The 18,657-nt window shown below is 46.9% G+C and overlaps 2 protein-coding genes across 5 annotated transcripts in view; both read right to left on the bottom strand.

Moving 5' to 3' along the window:
- The window catches only part of MED26 (mediator complex subunit 26), a 52,053-nt gene extending 43,765 nt beyond the window's left edge, over positions 1-8,288 (bottom strand). For all 3 annotated transcript variants that reach the window (XR_014709655.1, XR_014709656.1, XM_084614732.1), the window contains exon 1: positions 7,957-8,288. Coding sequence is in view for 1 of the 3 variants with exons in the window: in XM_084614732.1 (XP_084470858.1) it covers positions 7,957-8,031 (75 nt within the window). In the remaining 2 variants the exon portion in view is untranslated. The remainder of the gene's footprint in view (positions 1-7,956) is intronic.
- A 5,035-nt stretch (positions 8,289-13,323) lies between these two features.
- On the bottom strand, positions 13,324-18,217 carry SMIM7 (small integral membrane protein 7; the record flags this gene model as incomplete). 2 transcript variants are annotated; one of them, XM_084614822.1, is made up of 5 exons in its annotated part: positions 18,108-18,217; positions 17,954-17,995; positions 17,232-17,284; positions 15,614-15,704; positions 13,324-14,972 (listed from the first exon to the last, which is right to left on the bottom strand). In XM_084614822.1, exons 1-5 carry the CDS (start codon positions 18,131-18,133, stop codon positions 14,957-14,959), a joined length of 228 nt encoding a protein of 75 aa, XP_084470948.1. In that variant the 5' UTR covers positions 18,134-18,217. The 2 variants fall into 2 exon arrangements, with proteins under 2 accessions (XP_084470948.1, XP_084470949.1); XM_084614823.1 differs by lacking the exon at positions 13,324-14,972 and having other exon boundaries at positions 15,610-15,704.
- Between the last annotated feature and the right edge of the window lie 440 nt (positions 18,218-18,657).

The following is an 18,657-nucleotide window of genomic DNA, read 5'->3' as shown; positions in this document are numbered from 1 at the left end:
GAGACTGAAGTGTTCTCAGACTGGTTTTTGAATGTTATAATTATTGACGTCTGATTTGTGTCCATTTATTCTTTTACATAGAGACTGTCCAGTTTGGCCAATGTACATGGCAGAGGGGCATTGCTGGCACATGATGGCATATATCACATTGGTACATGTGCAGGTGAACGAGCCTCTGATAGTGTGGCTGATATGATTAGGTCCTATAAGGGTGTCCCCTGAATAGATATGTGGACACAGTTGGCAACGGGCTTTGTTGCAAGGATAGGTTCCTGGGTTAGCGGCTCTGTGGTGTGGTGTGTGGTTGCTGGTGAGTATTTGCTTCAGGTTGCTGTCTGTAAGCAAGGACCAGCCTATCTCCCAAGATATGTGAGAGCGATGCGTCGTCCTTCAGGATAGGTTGTAAGTCCTTGATGATGCGTTGGAGAGGTTTTAGTTGGGGGCTGAAGGTGATGGCTAGTGGCGTTCTGTTATTTTCTTTGTTGGGCCTGTCCTCGAGTAGGTGACTTCTGGGTACTCTTCTGGCTCTGTCAATCTGTTTCTTCACTTCAGCAGGTGGGTATTGTAGTTGTAAGAAGGCTTGATAGAGATCTTGTAGGTGTTTGTCTCTGTCTGAGGGGTTGGAGCAAATGCGGTTGTATCGTAGAGCTTGGCTGTAGACAGAAAAGGAGTACCTGTGGCACCTTAGAGACTAACCAATTTATTTGAGCATGAGCTCAAATTGGCTGTAGACAATGGATCGTGTGGTGTGATCTGAGTGAAAGCTGGAGGCATGTAGGTAGGCATAGCAGTCAGTAGGTTTCCGGTGTTGGGTGGTGTTTATGTGACCATCGCTTATTAGCACCATAGTGTCCAGGAAATGGATCTCTTGTGTGGATTGGTCCAGGCTGAGATTGATGGTGGGATGGAAATTGTTGAAATCATGGTGGAATTCCTCAAGGGCTTCTTTTCCATGGGTCCAGATGATGAAGATGTCATCAATATAGCGCAAGTAGAGTAGGGGCGTTAGGGGACGAGAGTTGAGGAAGCGTTGTTCTAAGTCAGCCATAAAAATGTTGACATACTGTGAGGCCATGCGGGTACCCATAGCAGTGCCGCTGATTTGAAGGTATCACATTTGGGGACAATGTAAATAGTTATGGGTCAGGACAAAGTCACGAAGTTCAGCCACCAGGTTTGCCGTGACATTATCGGGGATACTGTTCCTGACGGCTTGTAGTCCATCTTTGTGTGGAATGTTGGTGTAGAGGGCTTCTATATCCATAGCGGCCAGGATGGTGTTTTCAGGAAGGTCAACGATGGATTGTAGTTTCCTCAGGAAGTCAGTGGTTTCTCGAAGATAGCTGGGAGTACTGGTAGCATAGGGCCTGAGGAGGGAGTCTACATAGCCAGACAATCCTGCCGTCAGGGTGCCAATGCCTGAGATGATGGGGCATCCAGGATTTCCAGGTTTATGGATCTTGGCAGACAGTCCTCTTTGGCCACTGTTTTTATTCTCCCAGGGACAGGAATTCCTACATCATGTTATCACCTGAATTGACAAAGCTCCACACCCTACCCCCGCTAAGTCCCGTCACGCTGTTAAAATCTACAAACATTTGAGGAAAATGAATACTGAGGACTAGTGCTTGAGCAGCACCACTTACAGACACGGGATGTCTCCTGAAAGGATCTATATCAAAGTTGTTTACACGACCTATTAATTTTTATATGCATCCTTTGAAAAATAAGGGAATTTATGGAATACTCCACATACCTAGTAGCACTTAAAATATTAGTTTCAGAGAAGCAGCTTTGTTAGTCTGTAGCCGCAGAAAGAAAAGGAGGACTTGTGACACCTTAGAGACTAGCAAATTTATTTGAGCATAAGCTTTCGTGAGTTGCATCCGATGAAGTGAGCTGTAGCTCACGAAAGCTTATGCTCAAATAAATTTGTCTCTAAAATATTAGTGTATTCTCCTGGGTTTGGCGGAAAAGGTTTCAGTTTTAAAAGAGTAAACGTCTATATAAATTTAACAGATTCTGTTCCTGAGTCAATGTGATCTGGTGGTTAAAGCAAAGATTTAAGAGCTGAAAGTCTCCTACACTAATTCTAGATGAGCAACTTGTTCATGAAATTAACTGACCATGTGGGGAGAGCACTTATTTGGCCAATCACACTCAATCGACCTAGGACAAGGTTTGTTTGTTTTAAAGAAGGACCTCAAAGTCAACTCAGGCCTTGTCTACACTAGAAAGAGTTTGCTGGTTTAGCCATACCAGCAAACCCTCCTAGTGGAGATGCAGTTTATACCAGTTGCCTGAACAAAAAAATTACATCAGCCAACTGACTTTTTTGCTAGTATAACTGCATTTAAACTAGGGCTTTTGCCAGCATAGCTACATGAGTTAGGGGTGTGATTTCTATATAAGACTCCCTAGTATAGCTATGCCAGTTAAAATTAAGTATAAGCCTGGTCTTACTCAGACTTCCTTGCTGAACAACTTATTCAGTATGTGATTAATGAAACCCTCATATCAAATTAATCTAACAGGCTATAACCGGGCTCTGAAAGAAAGCACCCAAGATTTTTTTTAATTATGAGTATTGATTCCAATGGTGGAGATAGTGCTGCAGCTCACAGCTTCCTTAGTTTCCAAAGCAATTTCCCTACGTGACTCTAAGCAATTGTTTATAACATACATCAGGACTCAAATCTGTCAGACACATCATCCAGGTTGGTGGTGGGTTTTTTTGTTTTTGTTTGGTGGTGGGGGGGGGGGGGGGGAGAGAAATAGTGTTTTCAAAACTCAGAGTTTAAGGCCAAAAGGGACCATCCACTTCAGTAACTCAGACAGAGCTTATGGGTCTATTACAGAAGTCCTCAAATCATGATTTAAAGACTTGAAGTTACAGAGAAGCCACTATTTAACACTAGTTTAAACCTGCAAGTGACCTATGCCTCGTGCTGCAAAGGAAGGTGAAAAAACTCCAAGTCTCTGCCAAGCTGATCTGGGGAGAAATTCCTTCCTGAACCCAAATAAGGTGATCAGTTAGACCCTGAGCATGTGGCCAAGACCCACCACCCAGACACCTGGGAAAGAATTCATTGTAGTAACTCAGAGCCTCCCCATCACCAGCCACTGGATATATCTGAGGCTAGCAGTCGCATCAGCTACAGGCCCCTGAAGTTTTCTGCTTAATTAAAATACCTACCTGCACAGTATCCATGCAGCATTTGACGACTGTCTTACAGGCTTTGGAGTCTAGAACATCCAAGGTCTATTAACAGTTTATTGAGTTGATCTCGAGTACATTACCTTTGCTCTTGGTTGAAAAGGTTAAGATGAAAGACACCCCCTTCCTATAGGCACTTTTAAACACTGGGCTTATTTTTCCAATATTATTGGTCAGGATAAGTCTATCAAAATATGCAGAATAAGCAGCTTATTATTAATGTACATTAAATTATGTGGGTAACTAACCTGTCACAAGCTCAGCATCAATGCTGTTAACTGCTAACCTAATTCTCTCTGAAGATATCAGTCTGGTTACTTATATGTAAAGGCTGCGCGTCTGTCACAGAGGTTACGGATTTTGTGACTTTCTGTGACTTCTAGAGTGGCCAGCAGCAGCAGCTTGGGTGTGTGGGAGGGGTCTCAGGGCTGGGGCAGGGAGTTGCAGCACAGGGTGGTGTTTACCAGGGAGGGGGTCCCACCAGCATGTCCCTACAGATCCTAGGTGGAGGGGCCATGGACTCTACACACTACTCGCAGCCCCCACTGTCTGCGGTTCCCAGCCAATGGGAGCTGCAGAGCCAGTGCCTGTGGCAGGAGCACCGCGTGGAGACCCCCGACCACCCCTCCCACTAGGAGCTGCAGGAACATGCGGTCAGAACTGGGTAGGGAGCCTGCCAGCCCCACCAACCTTCCCCTCCCCCAGCAGGGGTCCCAGGCCACACCACGACCCAGCTTCCCCTCCCAGCACCAGTGGGGGTCCCCGGGCCACTCCCCAGAGCACCCAGAGCCCCTCAGCCTAAGTTTTATTTAGGGGCATATAGTAAAGTCATGAACAGGTCACAGGCCATGAATTTTTGTTTACTGCCTGTAACCTGTCCATGGCTTTTACTAAAAATACCTGTGAATAAAACATAGCCTTACTTATATGGCCCCCATCACCATAATATCTGAACACATCACCACAACTGCACTCCAAGCAGCAGTAGTGCTGAAAATACATGCTCTTTTTATGTTCATTTTCATGGGTCTTGGCAAGACTGGTGAGGGAGGGTAAAAAAAATTCACAGAATATTTATTTCTTAATTGCATATTGTTATATGTTATAGAAAGCACTAATTCAACAGGTCTGTCATAAACTGTGCTAAGTTTACTGTTTAAAAAGACAAATGAATTCTTTTAAATGGGAAACTAATTAGATGACACATGCTCAAATACAAGTTAAATAATTCTGAATTCCAAAACATTAGACAGAGCTCTAGAACAAAGAAGGTTCAGCAGAGCTAGAAACAAGTAACATTAGTGCCAGAAGAAAGCCATTGGTACATAAATATTTTGACTTACCTTTTCCCCACTAAATGGTTATTTTTGCACCTATTAAAACCTTGAAAGTTGCACTTACATTCTATTACTGAGGCCAGGAAAGATTTGAAGTGACTAATGCAGGGACGACCTGAATTTAACACATTTTCTAAAAAACAGAAGCTGTATTATAGATTGGTATCTCCTTCCTACAAGGTCAAGGTTTTGATCTGTTTAATACTTCGAAGTCCTACGTACATTGATTGACTGATGTATCTGATCTGATGGCAAAAGTAAGAATTAGCCTCCTGACTCAGTTTCCTTATAAACAAGCAACTCTACACATTCTAGACACTGTACTCATCCAAAAATTCAGTATGAAACAAACTGAATAGCAAATGCAGGACAAGAAATCTATCCATCTTCCATCTGCTTGAAGACCTTTACGTGGAAAATGAGGCCAGAACTGTACAGTTTAACCTCATGAGCAATATACTGCCTCAGTCAGCAAATCCAAGATTTTGACATATGGTTTGGCAGGCTGTCCAGCAAGCAGTCAGGAACCATATTTCACTTCATATGGTTTTTTCACTTGTTTTCTGAACTGCCAGGCAATAAGATTATAGCCTGGCACCATCGCTCCCTCCTGCCCCCTGAAAACTGCTCTCTCTGAAATACCCTTCAGAGTTCTTAATTAGTAACTGAGATGGAGGTAAAAAAAAATTTACTATTTAGGGGCACTTCCTCTCCCAATAATCTACAGCACTCACAGCATGCTATGCCTAGATGTTTTCTATTTAAACTCTAACAAATGCCTATAGATTAATTTACTCTGTAAAATCAATTACATGAAGTTTTACAATTCTGATTAACTTCCACATTTTGGGATCAGTAACTGTCAATATCCAGCACTGCTGAGGGTCAGTGTATAGTACATTTTAATGACATTACCAAAGGTTATAAAGGGTGCATAGGAACAGAAGATTAAAGATAAATTGCTTTAAAATAGTATGTGCTACTCCTGTGGCCTGTTAAACTGAAAGATCCCGATCTCATGAGTTTGCACAGGGCACAGTATGACAGACCTCATTTAAAACAATGCTGTAATAACTGCATTGAGGGACAACTAGGGTCAAGTACTGCATTCTTGGACAGCTTTATCTTTAAAATGCTTCAATAAGTAACATTATTTATTTTATTACAGGATCTTTTAGTCCAAGATCAGATGTTTAGGAAAATAAACATGAAGTGATTGAGCTGATTTTTTTTGGTTTTCAGATTATGTGTATAATTTGTTGTAGCATCCTCAGTCTGCATTCACTTCATTATCCCACTTTATTACTGAGACACATACATCTGCTCCTAATAAAAAGAGAACTTCTCTAAGACACAGGTATGTGTGAACTGATATATCAAATTCCATCTGCCCTACGGCAAGTGGAAAAGAGACCTGCCCACCCTGAGGATGGCATGATGTATTGGTGTATAGCAAAAAGAAAAGGAGGGCACCCTAGAGACTAACCAATTTATTTGAGCATAAGCTTTCATGAGCTACAGCTCACTGCATCGGATGCATTGGTTTTTTTTTTCCTACTGAATGCATCCGATGCAGTGAGGTGTAGCTCACGAAAGCTCATGCTCAAATAAATTGGTTAGTCTCTAAGGTGCCACTAGTACGCCTTTTCTTTTTGCGAAAACAGACTAACACGGCTGCTACTCTGAAACCTGGTGTATAGCATTAGACTTTGCGCACACTTAGGCTCCATCATAGCCAACCTCAGATGTTATATGAACTGAACTCTACTTTGCAACTTGCAGACTTTGATGTAAAAAGAACAGGAGTACCTGTGGCACCTTAGAGACTAACCAATTTATTAGAGCATAAGCTTTCATGGACTTTGATGTGCTGCTGATCCAAACTAACCCTACAGCCCCTATGTACCACTAATTTGAAACAGAAAATTTTAAGTTTAATTATTTAAAGCACAAGGTAAAATGTACACCAGGTTCTCTGTGCTTATGCTGCATCTTCAAACTAGCTAATAAGCTTATCCTGTAGAAAAGAATAAAGCCAAAGCAAAGGCCAAGAATGTTTTACCCCCAACTGTAAAGTATTCGGGAACTCACAGCCTGCTTCTGCCCTAGCCCCAGAGATGGCCCCAAAAGTTTCAAGGGCCTCACAGTCCTGTAATTCCAGATCAGGATCTTATCTGAGACACTAACCTGCATCAAATGAAGTCCCTAAGCGTGGGAGCTTGTGGGTCAGGGAATAGAAGGAGAAATTACAAGAAGCCCCTTCCAGGGTGTGCTAAGATGCAGTGGAGAGCAGAGGGGTTTGCTGGGAGTGCCCCCCGCGGGTGTAGATATAGGGGTAGAAAGAGAGGCTGGAACACGAAATAGGGAAAGGGTGGGAGCCCTCCAGAGAGGGCAGACAGGTCAGGGGTGCCAAAACCACTGGAGGATACCCCTCCCCAAGGGTCTTTTATGGAGTGAAGAAGGGAGAACCGTTGGGATGCCCCCTCGGGAGTGAATCGCGCACGCAGAGCAGCCTCGGCACGGACACTGGTTGCTCTGCCGCCGCCTCCTTCCGCGCGGAGGCCGGAAAGCTCCCTGTCCCGCCGCTTTCCCAAAGGAGCCAGAATAGGAAAACCCAGTACAGACAGCCCAGAGCCCCTGCAGGCCGCGCCAGAGCCGCGGGCTGGAGTACGGAGCGCAGGCCGGCTCCGCACCACATGGCCGGTTACCATCTGCCCCCGGTCCCCGGCCCCACAGCCCTGCCCGCGGGAGCACACGCACCGGCAAGCCCGGCCCTGTGGCAAGGGGATCAGGCCTCGGGAAACCCCCAGTCCTGGGGGCGCGGGAATCCTGGGCCCTCACACAGGGAGACGAAACGCCGCGGACTCCGGAACATCCCAAGAAGGGAGCCAGGAAAACCAGGCTCCCCTTGCGCCACCCGCGGCCGGAGCTTCCGGTCAAGGGCTGCTCCGCGAGGAGGGGACCCCGGGGAACCGGCATGCAGGCTGCCGGCGGGATAGGCGCCTCCCGGGAGGCCAGAAACCAGGAGCTCGCAACACACCCACAAGGGTCACCGGTTCGCGGACGGCACGATCTATGGGGCAGCGCCCCCCGGGGAGGGGGAGGTCGGCGGAGCAGGGGGCAGCGCGCCCCCACCCCCACCCGCCCGGGGAGGGGGAAGGGGAGGTCGGCGGAGCCGGGGGCAGCGCGCCCCCACCCCCACCCGCCCGGGGAGGGGGGGGGAGGGGGAAGGGGAGGTCGGCGGAGCCGGGGGCAGCGCGCCCCCACCCCCACCCGCCCGGGGAGGGGGGGAAGGGGAGGTCGGCGGAGCAGGGGGCAGCGCGCCCCCACCCCCACCGGCCCGGGGAGGGGGAGGGGGAGGTCGGCGGGGAAGGGGAAGGGGAAGGGGAGGTCTGTACTCACGTTACTCTGCGGGTCGATGGCCTGCAGCAGCCGGTCCCTGATCTGCTGCGGGGAGGGGGCCGGAGCCGCTGTCATTGCCTGGGCGAAGCGGGGCGGCTGCGGCCGGGGCGGGCAGGCGGCGGGGCCGGGCCGGGCCGGGGCAGCGGCTCCTCACTCGCCGGCAGCAGCCTCCTCAGGGCGCCGCAGCCGCATGTTCGCTCCCCGCGCGGCGGGGGGAGCGGCGCTCGGAGCCAGACGCGACCGCGAGGGGGGGTCGAGGCGGCAGGACTAGGCCGGACCCGTCTGCTCAGCTCGGGGCCGAACTCAACTGTGGGCAGGACTCGGAGAGCCAGCCCCGCGCAAGGCACCATGGGACCCACCCGACGCCATTACGCACGGCGCGACTGTGACGTACAAACGCACGCACAGGCACGTTGAGCAAGTGCGCATGCTCGGTAGAAGCGAAGGCCTCCTCTTCGCAATACGCATGCGCCCAAGGCGGGCCGGCAGCGTACAGCGCCAAGGCGAAGGCAGCGCCCTGACCCCGCACGTTACCGAGCCGGGGGAGCGGGAAACACGGAGCCGGCGGGGGAGGCGGCTCCAGCGTCCGCTGGGCTGCCCCGGAGCGACAGCGACGGAGCCCGCTAGGCCTTCCCCTTAGCCCCAGCAGCTGCTGCCGGCCCCAGATTGCTCGGCGGGGGCCCAGCCCAGGACTCGGGGGCAGCCCCAGAGCTGGGGCAGCGGCGGGCATAAGGGGGGGCTGCGGCTCAAGGGATAATGGCCAAGGGGTGCGGCTACAGTAAAGCCCCGCTGAAGCCAGCAAGGGTGATGGGACAGGCCAAGATTAAACAGAGTATTCACAGAAAGCCCGTGGTTTGATCTCCAGCTCTCGCTTAGAGATGGGCACTTGTCCTGGCAGTAACGGGGGGGGGGGGGGGGGGGAATAGCCTCTGCAAAACCAGACAGCTAAGATTTTTCTTTAATGCAAGGTACCCTTAGTAAAGAGAGTGACAACAGTGAGTCTTTCTAGCTGAAAAGCAGATGATATAATTAACACTATTTGAAGAAAACGGCCATTACTAAAAACAAACATTTCCATAATCTTCCTGCTGGCAGCAGCCTCAAGAAAGTAATGGTGTTAGTCATAACACACACCATAGTGTCTCCCTTGCATGCCAATGCAATCTGAAGCAGTGCAAAAAACCCTTAAACAGATTGGACCTCATTACTCTTTGTAGGATAAAACATACACCCAGAATAATTTGAATCAGGTTACTTTCAAGGGCTTTAATGGCCACAGATACATTCCTAAAGGTCCCTATTCTATTTGTGTCAATTTTATGAGCCACTGTCTACATTAAATCTCCCCATCACATAACATTTTTAAACATCTCACCAAACTAAGATGCAATCTATTGGTAGGGCTAAGTATATAAAACTAAAAGCTAGGCATCCCCAACAAGTCAAGCTATAGTTATGCTGCCAAAGAACCAAAGTTCTGGATATGGGAGGAGAAAACCTATTTTCTTCTCCCAGCAGCAGCTGCACTTGTTTAAAACCTCAGGAGAGTCCGTTTATGTTCTGGTGGCGTCTACTGGAAAAGGGAAATCAATAGATGCTAAATAATTCTAGAATATTCACGAAAGAATTATATTTGGCATATAATCACTACCACACCTTGCCCCTATTAATTTGCTTTTTGGCTGCCTTTTGTGTAGTCACATTTGACCTCTCACATCTGAGAGATAGGCATATACCATTGGGCAAATGATGATTTTTATACCCCTTGCATAATCAGGATTTCCACTAATTTTCACTGTAGTGGTTAAAATGATCATTGAAGCAACTGCTAGAGCCTGCATAGTTTAAGCCTTGTGGAAAGGACTGAGTTTACAAAATACAAAGAAAGACACATAAGGCCTTATATCAGAGGCCTGAGCTAAAGTCGTAAAGTTTTCCTAATATAAAGCAAAGTCAGGCTGTGAACTAGACCCTACTCACAGAATCTGGCAACAGGGCTGATATTGCAGAAACACAATTCCTAAGTAGTGTTAGGTACGATAATATACACGCAAACACATTCCAGAAGGGTGGTACTTGAACACCCCACTACCAACCTATCCTCCAAAGATAACAGGAACATGCTGACCCATCTTAAAGATTAGGTCAGGATGATAGCATGAGGGATACAGATGTTTTGATCAAACCAACAGGTACAAGGCAATGGGTGGCGGCCAGATACATCGGGGCAATACATAACTTGTTTGTAACGATGTATAAAAAGGTATCTCAGAGGGAGTGTCTTTGGCCAGCGTAAGGGGGAATGGAAAGTCCCGCCATTTATTGAGCTGCATCCATTATCACAGACATACATCTTAGTAGCCTCAGAATCTGCCAAGTGCTATTACCATGCTTCATTGACAATAAACTTGGCCGGGCGCCTTCGTACCTTAACGGATCCTGTGGTCATCGGACAGTTTGACTGAAGTCTGCTGTGCCAACTATCTGGTTGGGACAGCACACAGAGAACACACACATGGAGCCAGATATCTAACAACAGTCATACTTGCACTATCTGCTCAGCTCTGTATAAGGCACAAATAAGAAAACAGGCCCTGCCCTGAGAAATTCACAATCTAAAATTTCATTCCACACAAAAAGTAAAGCTGTGCCATAAATCCCACACTCTGAAAATCAGTGGTCACTAAGTGGTATGCCACACTAATCAAGGATCTAAACTCTTGGGTGCATCGTAAGAATAAGTAGTTCAAAGCAAACAATTTTAATCAGTTTCAGTGCAACAGTGTATAACTGCAATGATAACATGTATAAACATTTAACTATTACACTTATAACATCTGCTAAAGTGACTACTATCAATGCTTCATTGCATTATATCATCCATTTAATCAGAATATGGTTTATTATACATATAGTTACTATACAAGAGCTCTGTGTAACTTGGAAGCTTGTACCTTCCACCAACAGAAGTTGGTCTCATGAAAAACATTACCTCACCTACCTTGTTGCTATAATATAGTTTGCTATATTTGCAGTGTTAGTATAGCTTGAACATTTTCTACCTCCTAAATTAAAACACATTGAAAAGTGTTACTTAGAGAAGAGAATGCTACTTGTTCTACATGGAATTGACCAGAACTTCACATCTACAAAACATTGCTCTGAATAACTGATACAAATCAAAAGAATGGTGGACACAAAATAGAGCTGAGTGCTACTCTGACGATTAAGGGGACCTCTAGTGGCTTATTTATAAACTGTAGGACCATCCTCTTCAATACACTGGCTAAGTATTCACTGAGGAAGGTAGATAAAAATTAGGGTGGAAATACTTTGAGAGTCATGGATTCTAAAAACAGTAGATTTTAATGGGATTCCATCCCCTGCATACCGTGGAAAGGACAGCATCTCTCCCCTTTTCAACAGATGTGCATGGGACAACTGAACTTTCAAATATAACCCCATCCTAAAGATTATTCTTTGCAAACTGAAATATCTCAAGATCCTTGCCAATCATGGCTAGGGATGAGCAGGAGGGAGATTTTAATGTGTCTCTTAGTAAAGGGAAAGGTCAGCTGCCCTTAGACAGGCATTAGACCCATTCTCAAGAATGCAACGTTCATTACTGCCAACTTTCTAACCTATGATGTTATAATATTTAACTGTCCACAGGTGTCCACTCCTTTGTAGTGGCATGTTTTTATTACTTGGTTTTGTAGGAGAAAGCAGTGTTGGAAGTAGCCACATCTTCATCCCATGGTTTGGTTTCAGACAGGACTATGACAGACACAGAATTACTCCCAAAATACCTGAATTACTCAACCCGATGACGAAGTGTGATCTTGTCTTCTCTCACCATCCCTTAAACCCTTCCTGTAGTTGTCATCTGCTCTTATCCTTATATTTATTTAAGCCCCAATTTGCTTAAAAACGTTGTGCTCATAACTCAATGGGACTAATATGCATGGAGTTAAACCCATGCATAAATGTTTGCAGGTTCAGAGCCTGAAACTGAAAATTCTTCAGGGATTCTATTTTTATGTGCAGTGCTTTATCAAACATTTACAGTGCCGTATAAAAACTTTACTTTTCCCATATTTTCTGAGAAAAGATTAAATACAAACATAAGAGAGTTTTTTAAAAAAAAAAGGCAGTCAGGCATGGTGTTATATACAACAATTGGAAAAGAGTTACAAATTAAAATATGGTCTCGTTCATTTAGAGTTAGCCTGGGGCTGCAAGCTTTCCTTTGTGGTACAGACCTCTCAGCAGAAATCCTTCCCAGTTTATCAATCTTGGTAGATTGCTGCAATTCATTCTGGTTGGGGCTACCCCCAAAAAAGGTACAAAAACTTCAGGTAGAGCGGAATAAAGCTGCTCCTCTTCACTGAGCACCTTCTGGAGCACATAATACAGTACCTATGTACTACCTATTGTACAGTGCAAGGTATTAGTTACAGTCTATAGCCTAGGACCCACTTATCAGAGTCTTCTCTCTCCTTCTCTGAAGTTACAACCCCCTGGATTCCTCTCCATTCTAGGAGTTAATTTTCATGGCTGGTATCAGGCTCTTCAAAGTGGAGAGCCTATGCCTATGGGGCCTGATCATTCCAGAGATGAAGTTTAGGAAGCTTCTGGGCACAGTGTAAAATTTGCTCTCTTAGGCAAGCTTCCTGATTTGACTGGTCAATTGGAACTATGACTAGGAAGGTTCCACTGCTGGGCTTTTTATTATAAACAGCTATTTATTTATCCCTTAATTATTTTAGTTGTAGAGGACACCAAAGCTACTTACCAAGGGAGGCCAATTTCAATTAATAAATAAAAATAAAAAATGCTGGAGAAAAAAAAAAAAGAAGTCACAATTACAGGACAAACCAATTAACTCTTAGACCTTCTCGGCAGTTCTACAATGAAACTGACTCTTACTAAAAGAAAAGGAGGACTTGTGGCACCTTAGAGACTAAAATTTATTTGACCATAAAACTTTCGTAAGCTTCCAATGAAGTTAGCTGTAGCTCACAAAAGCTTACTCTGAGAGTGGGGTGGGAGGAGGTATTGTTTCATGGTCTCTGTGTATATAATGTCTTCTGCAGTTTCCACAGTATGCATCCGATGAAGTGAGCTGTAGCTCACGAAAGCTAATGCTCAAATAAATTGGTTAGTCTCTCAGGTGTCACAAGTCCTCCTTTTCTTTTTGCGAATACAGACTAACATGGCTGTTACTCTGAAACCTGTACTCTGAAACCTGGCCCTTGCTAGTTGACTCTACTAGGAACTAACAGAGTACCAAGCAGCTTTAACACTCTAAAAATAAAACTACTCTCTTCAAATCCATTTATATATTATCCACCAGAGCTCAACAGGGATGTATAATCTGAGCCATTTTTATTGAAACCTCCAGTACTGGTTTGGAAGATAAACAATTTACACATACGCAATCACCAACATTGATTTAAGAAGTCTGATTACACTAAATTTGGTAACTATCTTAGATGTGTGCTATGAATCTAGAACATGCATATTACATATCAACTGATAAACACAGATCATTTAATTGATATTTAAATTACAGAAGCTATAAAAACCTTAATTACATTTAGCACTTTTGCATGAAAGAAATGTGACTATTGTAACTGCTATTAAGAAGATAGTGCACTAACAGCAAGTACAAAAATATGCTAACGTACAATCACTCCCTTAGGCCTAAATTAAATGTTTACTTAAATGCTGTTTTACCACATAACTTGGAAAGCCTGAAGAGAAAGAAAAAAAGACTGAAGAATTAATTATTCTTAAAATTTTCTTTTCAGCCTGTTCTGATGTGTATATTCTCATAATACTTGGAAGTTAGTTTAAGATCTCAAGACCTGTTACTTCTTTTGATGATGAATGTGTATTTTTTTAACCTACAAGTTCTTTGGAGCTTGTTCCTGAGATTCTGGACCCTCTTTACTGGAATTTAATTGTACAAGTAGCAGTGTCTGTATGCTCAGTTATTTCAACTTCAAGGACATTTATAACCAGCTTGAGAAAGGCATAATTCTGGTGGCCTCTACTCTGCTAACTCCATATCCACAAAATCTACCTGTCTCAGTAGGTAGATTCTCTAGGGCAGTTTGCAGGCAAATACTATCTTTGATATAGTGAACAACATTCTTCTCCGCCTCCCATAAGTTATTTCTTTATTGCGCAGCCCATGACATCCAGATATTTCGAGTGCTACGCAGCTCTCTATAGTTAGATACAAAACTGACAATCATTAAAATTACAGGAATATAACATTGTTTTGCTTAACTTTATAAAAATGCCTTACAAATGGCAAAATTGGTCTCAGACAATAGAGCAGTGGCTCCTCAAATAGCCTATACTATGCCATAACAGACTAAGAGCAAGGAGTGACTGAAAGCAGAGATTCTTGTGACCATCAGATGTTGTTGTAGTTCTACAGTTCACCAAGCATCATGTTGCTGGGCCAGCATCATCATTTAGAAGTTATTTATATATGCTAGAAAAGTTGAACAATTTTGCTTTGAGCATCAAGGTTGGTAGGCCTAAAAGGTGACACTCCCATAGAGGCAAGCTAGAGGAGGGTATACACATGGGTCAACGTGTTTGCTGTTAGTCCAATATTTATTGTGGTCTGTTGAAAAAAAGATATGCAGTAAGTCCCAAGAGTCAGCCCACACTTTTGGTAAATATGGTCCAGGAGGGTCAGTTTGTGTGTCTACCAACCATGAAAGTGCTCCCCACCATTTAACAAGAAGCTACTTTCATTTACATAATAATCACACCATCTATTACAATCCGCCCAAGAATATGAATGTGTTCTATCTCTTTAACATTTAGACCCTTGTATAAAAGAACAGACCAAAATTCTTTGTTCATATTTTGAAAACATTGCAGTCTTTTAGTTTATGGAAAGGTCATGTTTCCAGCCAAAAGCCTCCTCCAAGTTACCAGATAAAGAAAGCTCTCCAAACAGGTTTCTGGATGACTTTCAAGATCCAAATAACCTAGCAGATATAACAGAAAACACAAAAGTAGTTGAGAATTGGGTATAATTGTATACTAGTCATCCAATTAAATGTCACTACTGCCAGAAGAGACATTAATACATATCTGCATCAGTTCTGCTTTCCCACTCATTGGACCATATAGCTACACAGGTGAAACGCTAGCAGATATTTTGCCAGCCTGTCCATTGAGACTGAGCATGAGGCTCAAATCCAGGGTTTTGAGAGGCAGCATGAAGGCATCTGCAAGGCCGTGAAGCTGGCCTAGCCCAAGGGGTTGGTTTTTCTGTGTGAGAGTTTGGTTTTTTCACATCCAAGACACCACTAACGTCATTTGCCCTGGTCTTCCAACATAACTGACATGTTTAAGCAACACATGGTAAGAAGCACTAGATTCAAGGTTGAATCTCTTATTGATGAACAGAGAAACTAAATTCATCATGCATTACGAGTTTCATTATCATTAAGTAACAAGGTAAGTGAACATCTCCTTGCAGATCAAAATTGAAACAAATGAGGCTCAAGAGCAGCCCAAAACAAAGGAAGACAGCAGGATCAGAAGAAGAGGAGTTAGAAACAAAACCAAGATGTCTAACTTAAGAAAAAAATTATAGCAATGAGATCCATCTGGTTCTACTTACACAATCATGCAAAACATCATGAAGATGTTCCACAAGGCAATGAAGATTCGAAAGTACCTGAGACTCAACAAGAACTCCCTGATATTGTCACCTAGAAAATCAAAGGAAAAACCCTTTATCATATACAGCAAATACAGACACACACATTTACACTTCACATTTTCAATATTAACTGAAACATGTCATAGACTGTTAATTCAAAATAAAAACTGAATGTTACAAAGGACAAAACAAACGAGAAATGGAGATTTGGGAGGGGATGGCCACCACCTAGTTTAGTCTGTCACGAACACCCACAAAGGTCTAGAAAACAAGGAAAAGAAAGCAGAAGGTAGGTCACGTCCCATTCCAAAAAAGGAAAAGGACAGCTGTCATGGCCACATGTTATAGTATGTGGTCTTCCCACCTCAATCATTCATCATAATGAGGATAAATACATAGGGGCAACTTAAAGGCACAAACAGTAATGAGGAAATCAACACATAAAGGCACTGAGTTCTTCTGCAGCATAGACGCTAGTATCCAAAAATGCAGGAGGGAATGTACACTGTAAACCTTAGGACTCCTGCTCCAAGTCACAGTTCTGAGAGGAAGAGCAGTGCCTGCAAAGCCCCTAGGGAAATGTTGTTCAGCAAGTTGTAAGCAGAGATTGGTGAGCCAGTCACTAGCTATAGATGGATCAGTGAACTCATATTTGGGTGTCTCAGAAATGGGTTCATGTTAAGCACTTTTGTCTTAGAGGTTTCCCATGTAGATTTGATTAATCAGAGGGAAGCCACCTGTATGAACAAAGTGCTTCATTCACAACCATCTTTGCAGTGCCCACACTGAGGGAAACTACACACACGAAGGGCTTGGCTACACTTGCGAGTTACAGAGCAATAAAGGAGCCCCAAGCGCACTAGCTCACTACCCGTCCACACTGGCAAGGCACGTACAACGCTCTGACTCGGTGGCTACAGTGCTGCTGGTACTTCACCTCACGAGTGGAATAATGTTTGCTGCACCCCCGCAGCGCCAGTGTGGATGAGGTGTTGCATTACTGCACTCTGATCAGCCTCTGGAAACGCCCCATAATCCCCTTAATTCAAGTAGCCACTCTTGTCATTGTTTTTGAATCACCGTAGGAATGCGGACATGCCCTTTGAAAGCTCGGTTTCTGACAGCCAGCTGCTTATCTGCTCCGAGACAAAGCAACCATTAGTGCGCAAGGCTGTGTGTGAGAGAGAGAGCAGCGGGTGGGGATGGAGGTCTGCTGCTGTCTGAACTTACAAGACAGAATGCTGACATGCTCTCAGCCCCCCAAGAACCCACTCTCTCTCCACCCACATACTCACAACACACCTCATGTCACACTCCACTCCACCCCCCATTTGAAAAGCTCGTTGCAGTCACTTGCATGCTGGGACAGCTGCCTATAATGCACCGCTCCCAATGCCGCTGCATGTGCCACAAATGTGGCCATGCCAGAGCGCTTGAAGCGGTCAGTGTGGACAGATTGCAGCGCTTTCCCTACTGCGCTCTCCGAAGGCTGGTTTAACCCGAAGCGCTCTACATCTGCAAGTGTAGCCATGCCCTAAGAGTCCCAGACGAAGTGTTCACTCATTGAGCCTATTACCCGTAGTTGGCTCCCTAGACTCTTCACCGAAGCCCTGAGCGTCTTTCTTCTTCCTGCAGGGACACAGGAGTTATTTCCACATTGCTGGGAGCAGACACGCATTGCCAGTACCAGCCCTAGGCGGGAGTCCATAGGGTTTGGGACCAGACAATTAACCTAACAAGAGTTTGACCGTGGTGCGACCCACCAGAGCCCTGGGGGACAGCAGCCTGCCAGGAGTGACTGGGAGGGTGGAGACCCTGGCTGGTGCTGAAGGTGCCACAAGGCAGGGGGGACACGACTCCCCTCTGCAGCACCGGCCCGGCGAGCGGGGCAGCCGCGGGCACCCGGGCCGGGGGAGGGCAGCACCGGCCCGGCGAGCGGGGCAGCCGCGGGCACCCGGGCCGGGGGAGGGCAGCACCGGCCCGGCGAGCGGGGCAGCCGCGGGCACCCGGGCCGGGGGAGGGCAGCACCGGCCCGGCGAGCGGGGCAGCCGCGGGCACCCGGGCCGGGGGAGGGCAGCACCGGCCCGGCGAGCGGGGCAGCCGCGGGCACCCGGGCCGGGGGAGGGCAGCACCGGCCCGGCGAGCGGGGCAGCCGCGGGCACCCGGGCCGGGGGAGGGCAGCACCGGCCCGGCGAGCGGGGCAGCCGCGGGCACCCGGGCCGGGGGCCGAGAGGACCCAGCGGCGGCCCGTTCAGCGGCTGGTTACGGGAGGGCCCGATCCGCCCCCGCCCCACTCACAGCCTGAAGTTTAACACGGCGCCGGCGTTCAGCAGCAGCGTCCTAAGGGGGGAGAGAGAGAGAGAGAGCGCGGGTTAGAGCGGCCGGGGAGCCAGGCGCTCGCCGGGGACTCCCGCCCGCCCCCAGCCCCAGGCCCGGTATCCCGCCCCGGTACCCGCAGAGCAGCAGGTCCCCGATCATCGCGGCGGCTTCCGGACCGGGCCCGGAACCGGAAAGGGCGGCTCCAGCTCAGTCCTTGCGCCGAGACCTCCTGGCTTTGCCGCTAGGGGGCGGTACAGGGGGCGGGGCCCGTCTGCTCGGGGTGGGGACTCTCGGTAGGGTACCCCTGGGAGAGAGTCGGGGTGGAACCCAGGAGTCCTGGTCCCCTCGGCCTTCCCCCAGGCTGGGCATGGAGCCCAGACTCCTCCTTCCCCCCTCCCACCCCTGGGGACAGAACCCAGGAGTCCTGGTCCCCTCGGCCTTCCCCCAGGCTGGGCATGGAGCCCAGAGTCCTCCTTCCCCCCTCCCATCCCTGGGGATAGAACCCAGGAGTCCTGGGCCCCTTGGACTTCCCCCAGGCTGGGCATGGAGCCCAGAGTCCTCCTTCCCCCCTCCCACCCGTGGGGATAGAACCCAGGAGTCCTGGTCCCCTCGGCCTTCCCCCGGGCTGGGCATGGAGCCCAGAGTCCTCCTTCCCCCCTCCCATCCCTGGGGATAGAACCCAG

Source organism: Lepidochelys olivacea (genome assembly GCF_965140295.1).
Source record: "Lepidochelys olivacea isolate rLepOli2 genome assembly, chromosome: 25".
Classification (NCBI taxonomy): Eukaryota; Metazoa; Chordata; order Testudines; family Cheloniidae; genus Lepidochelys; species Lepidochelys olivacea.
The sequence above is the reverse complement of the archived record's forward strand: the minus strand, read 5'-3'. Positions and strand labels throughout refer to the sequence as shown.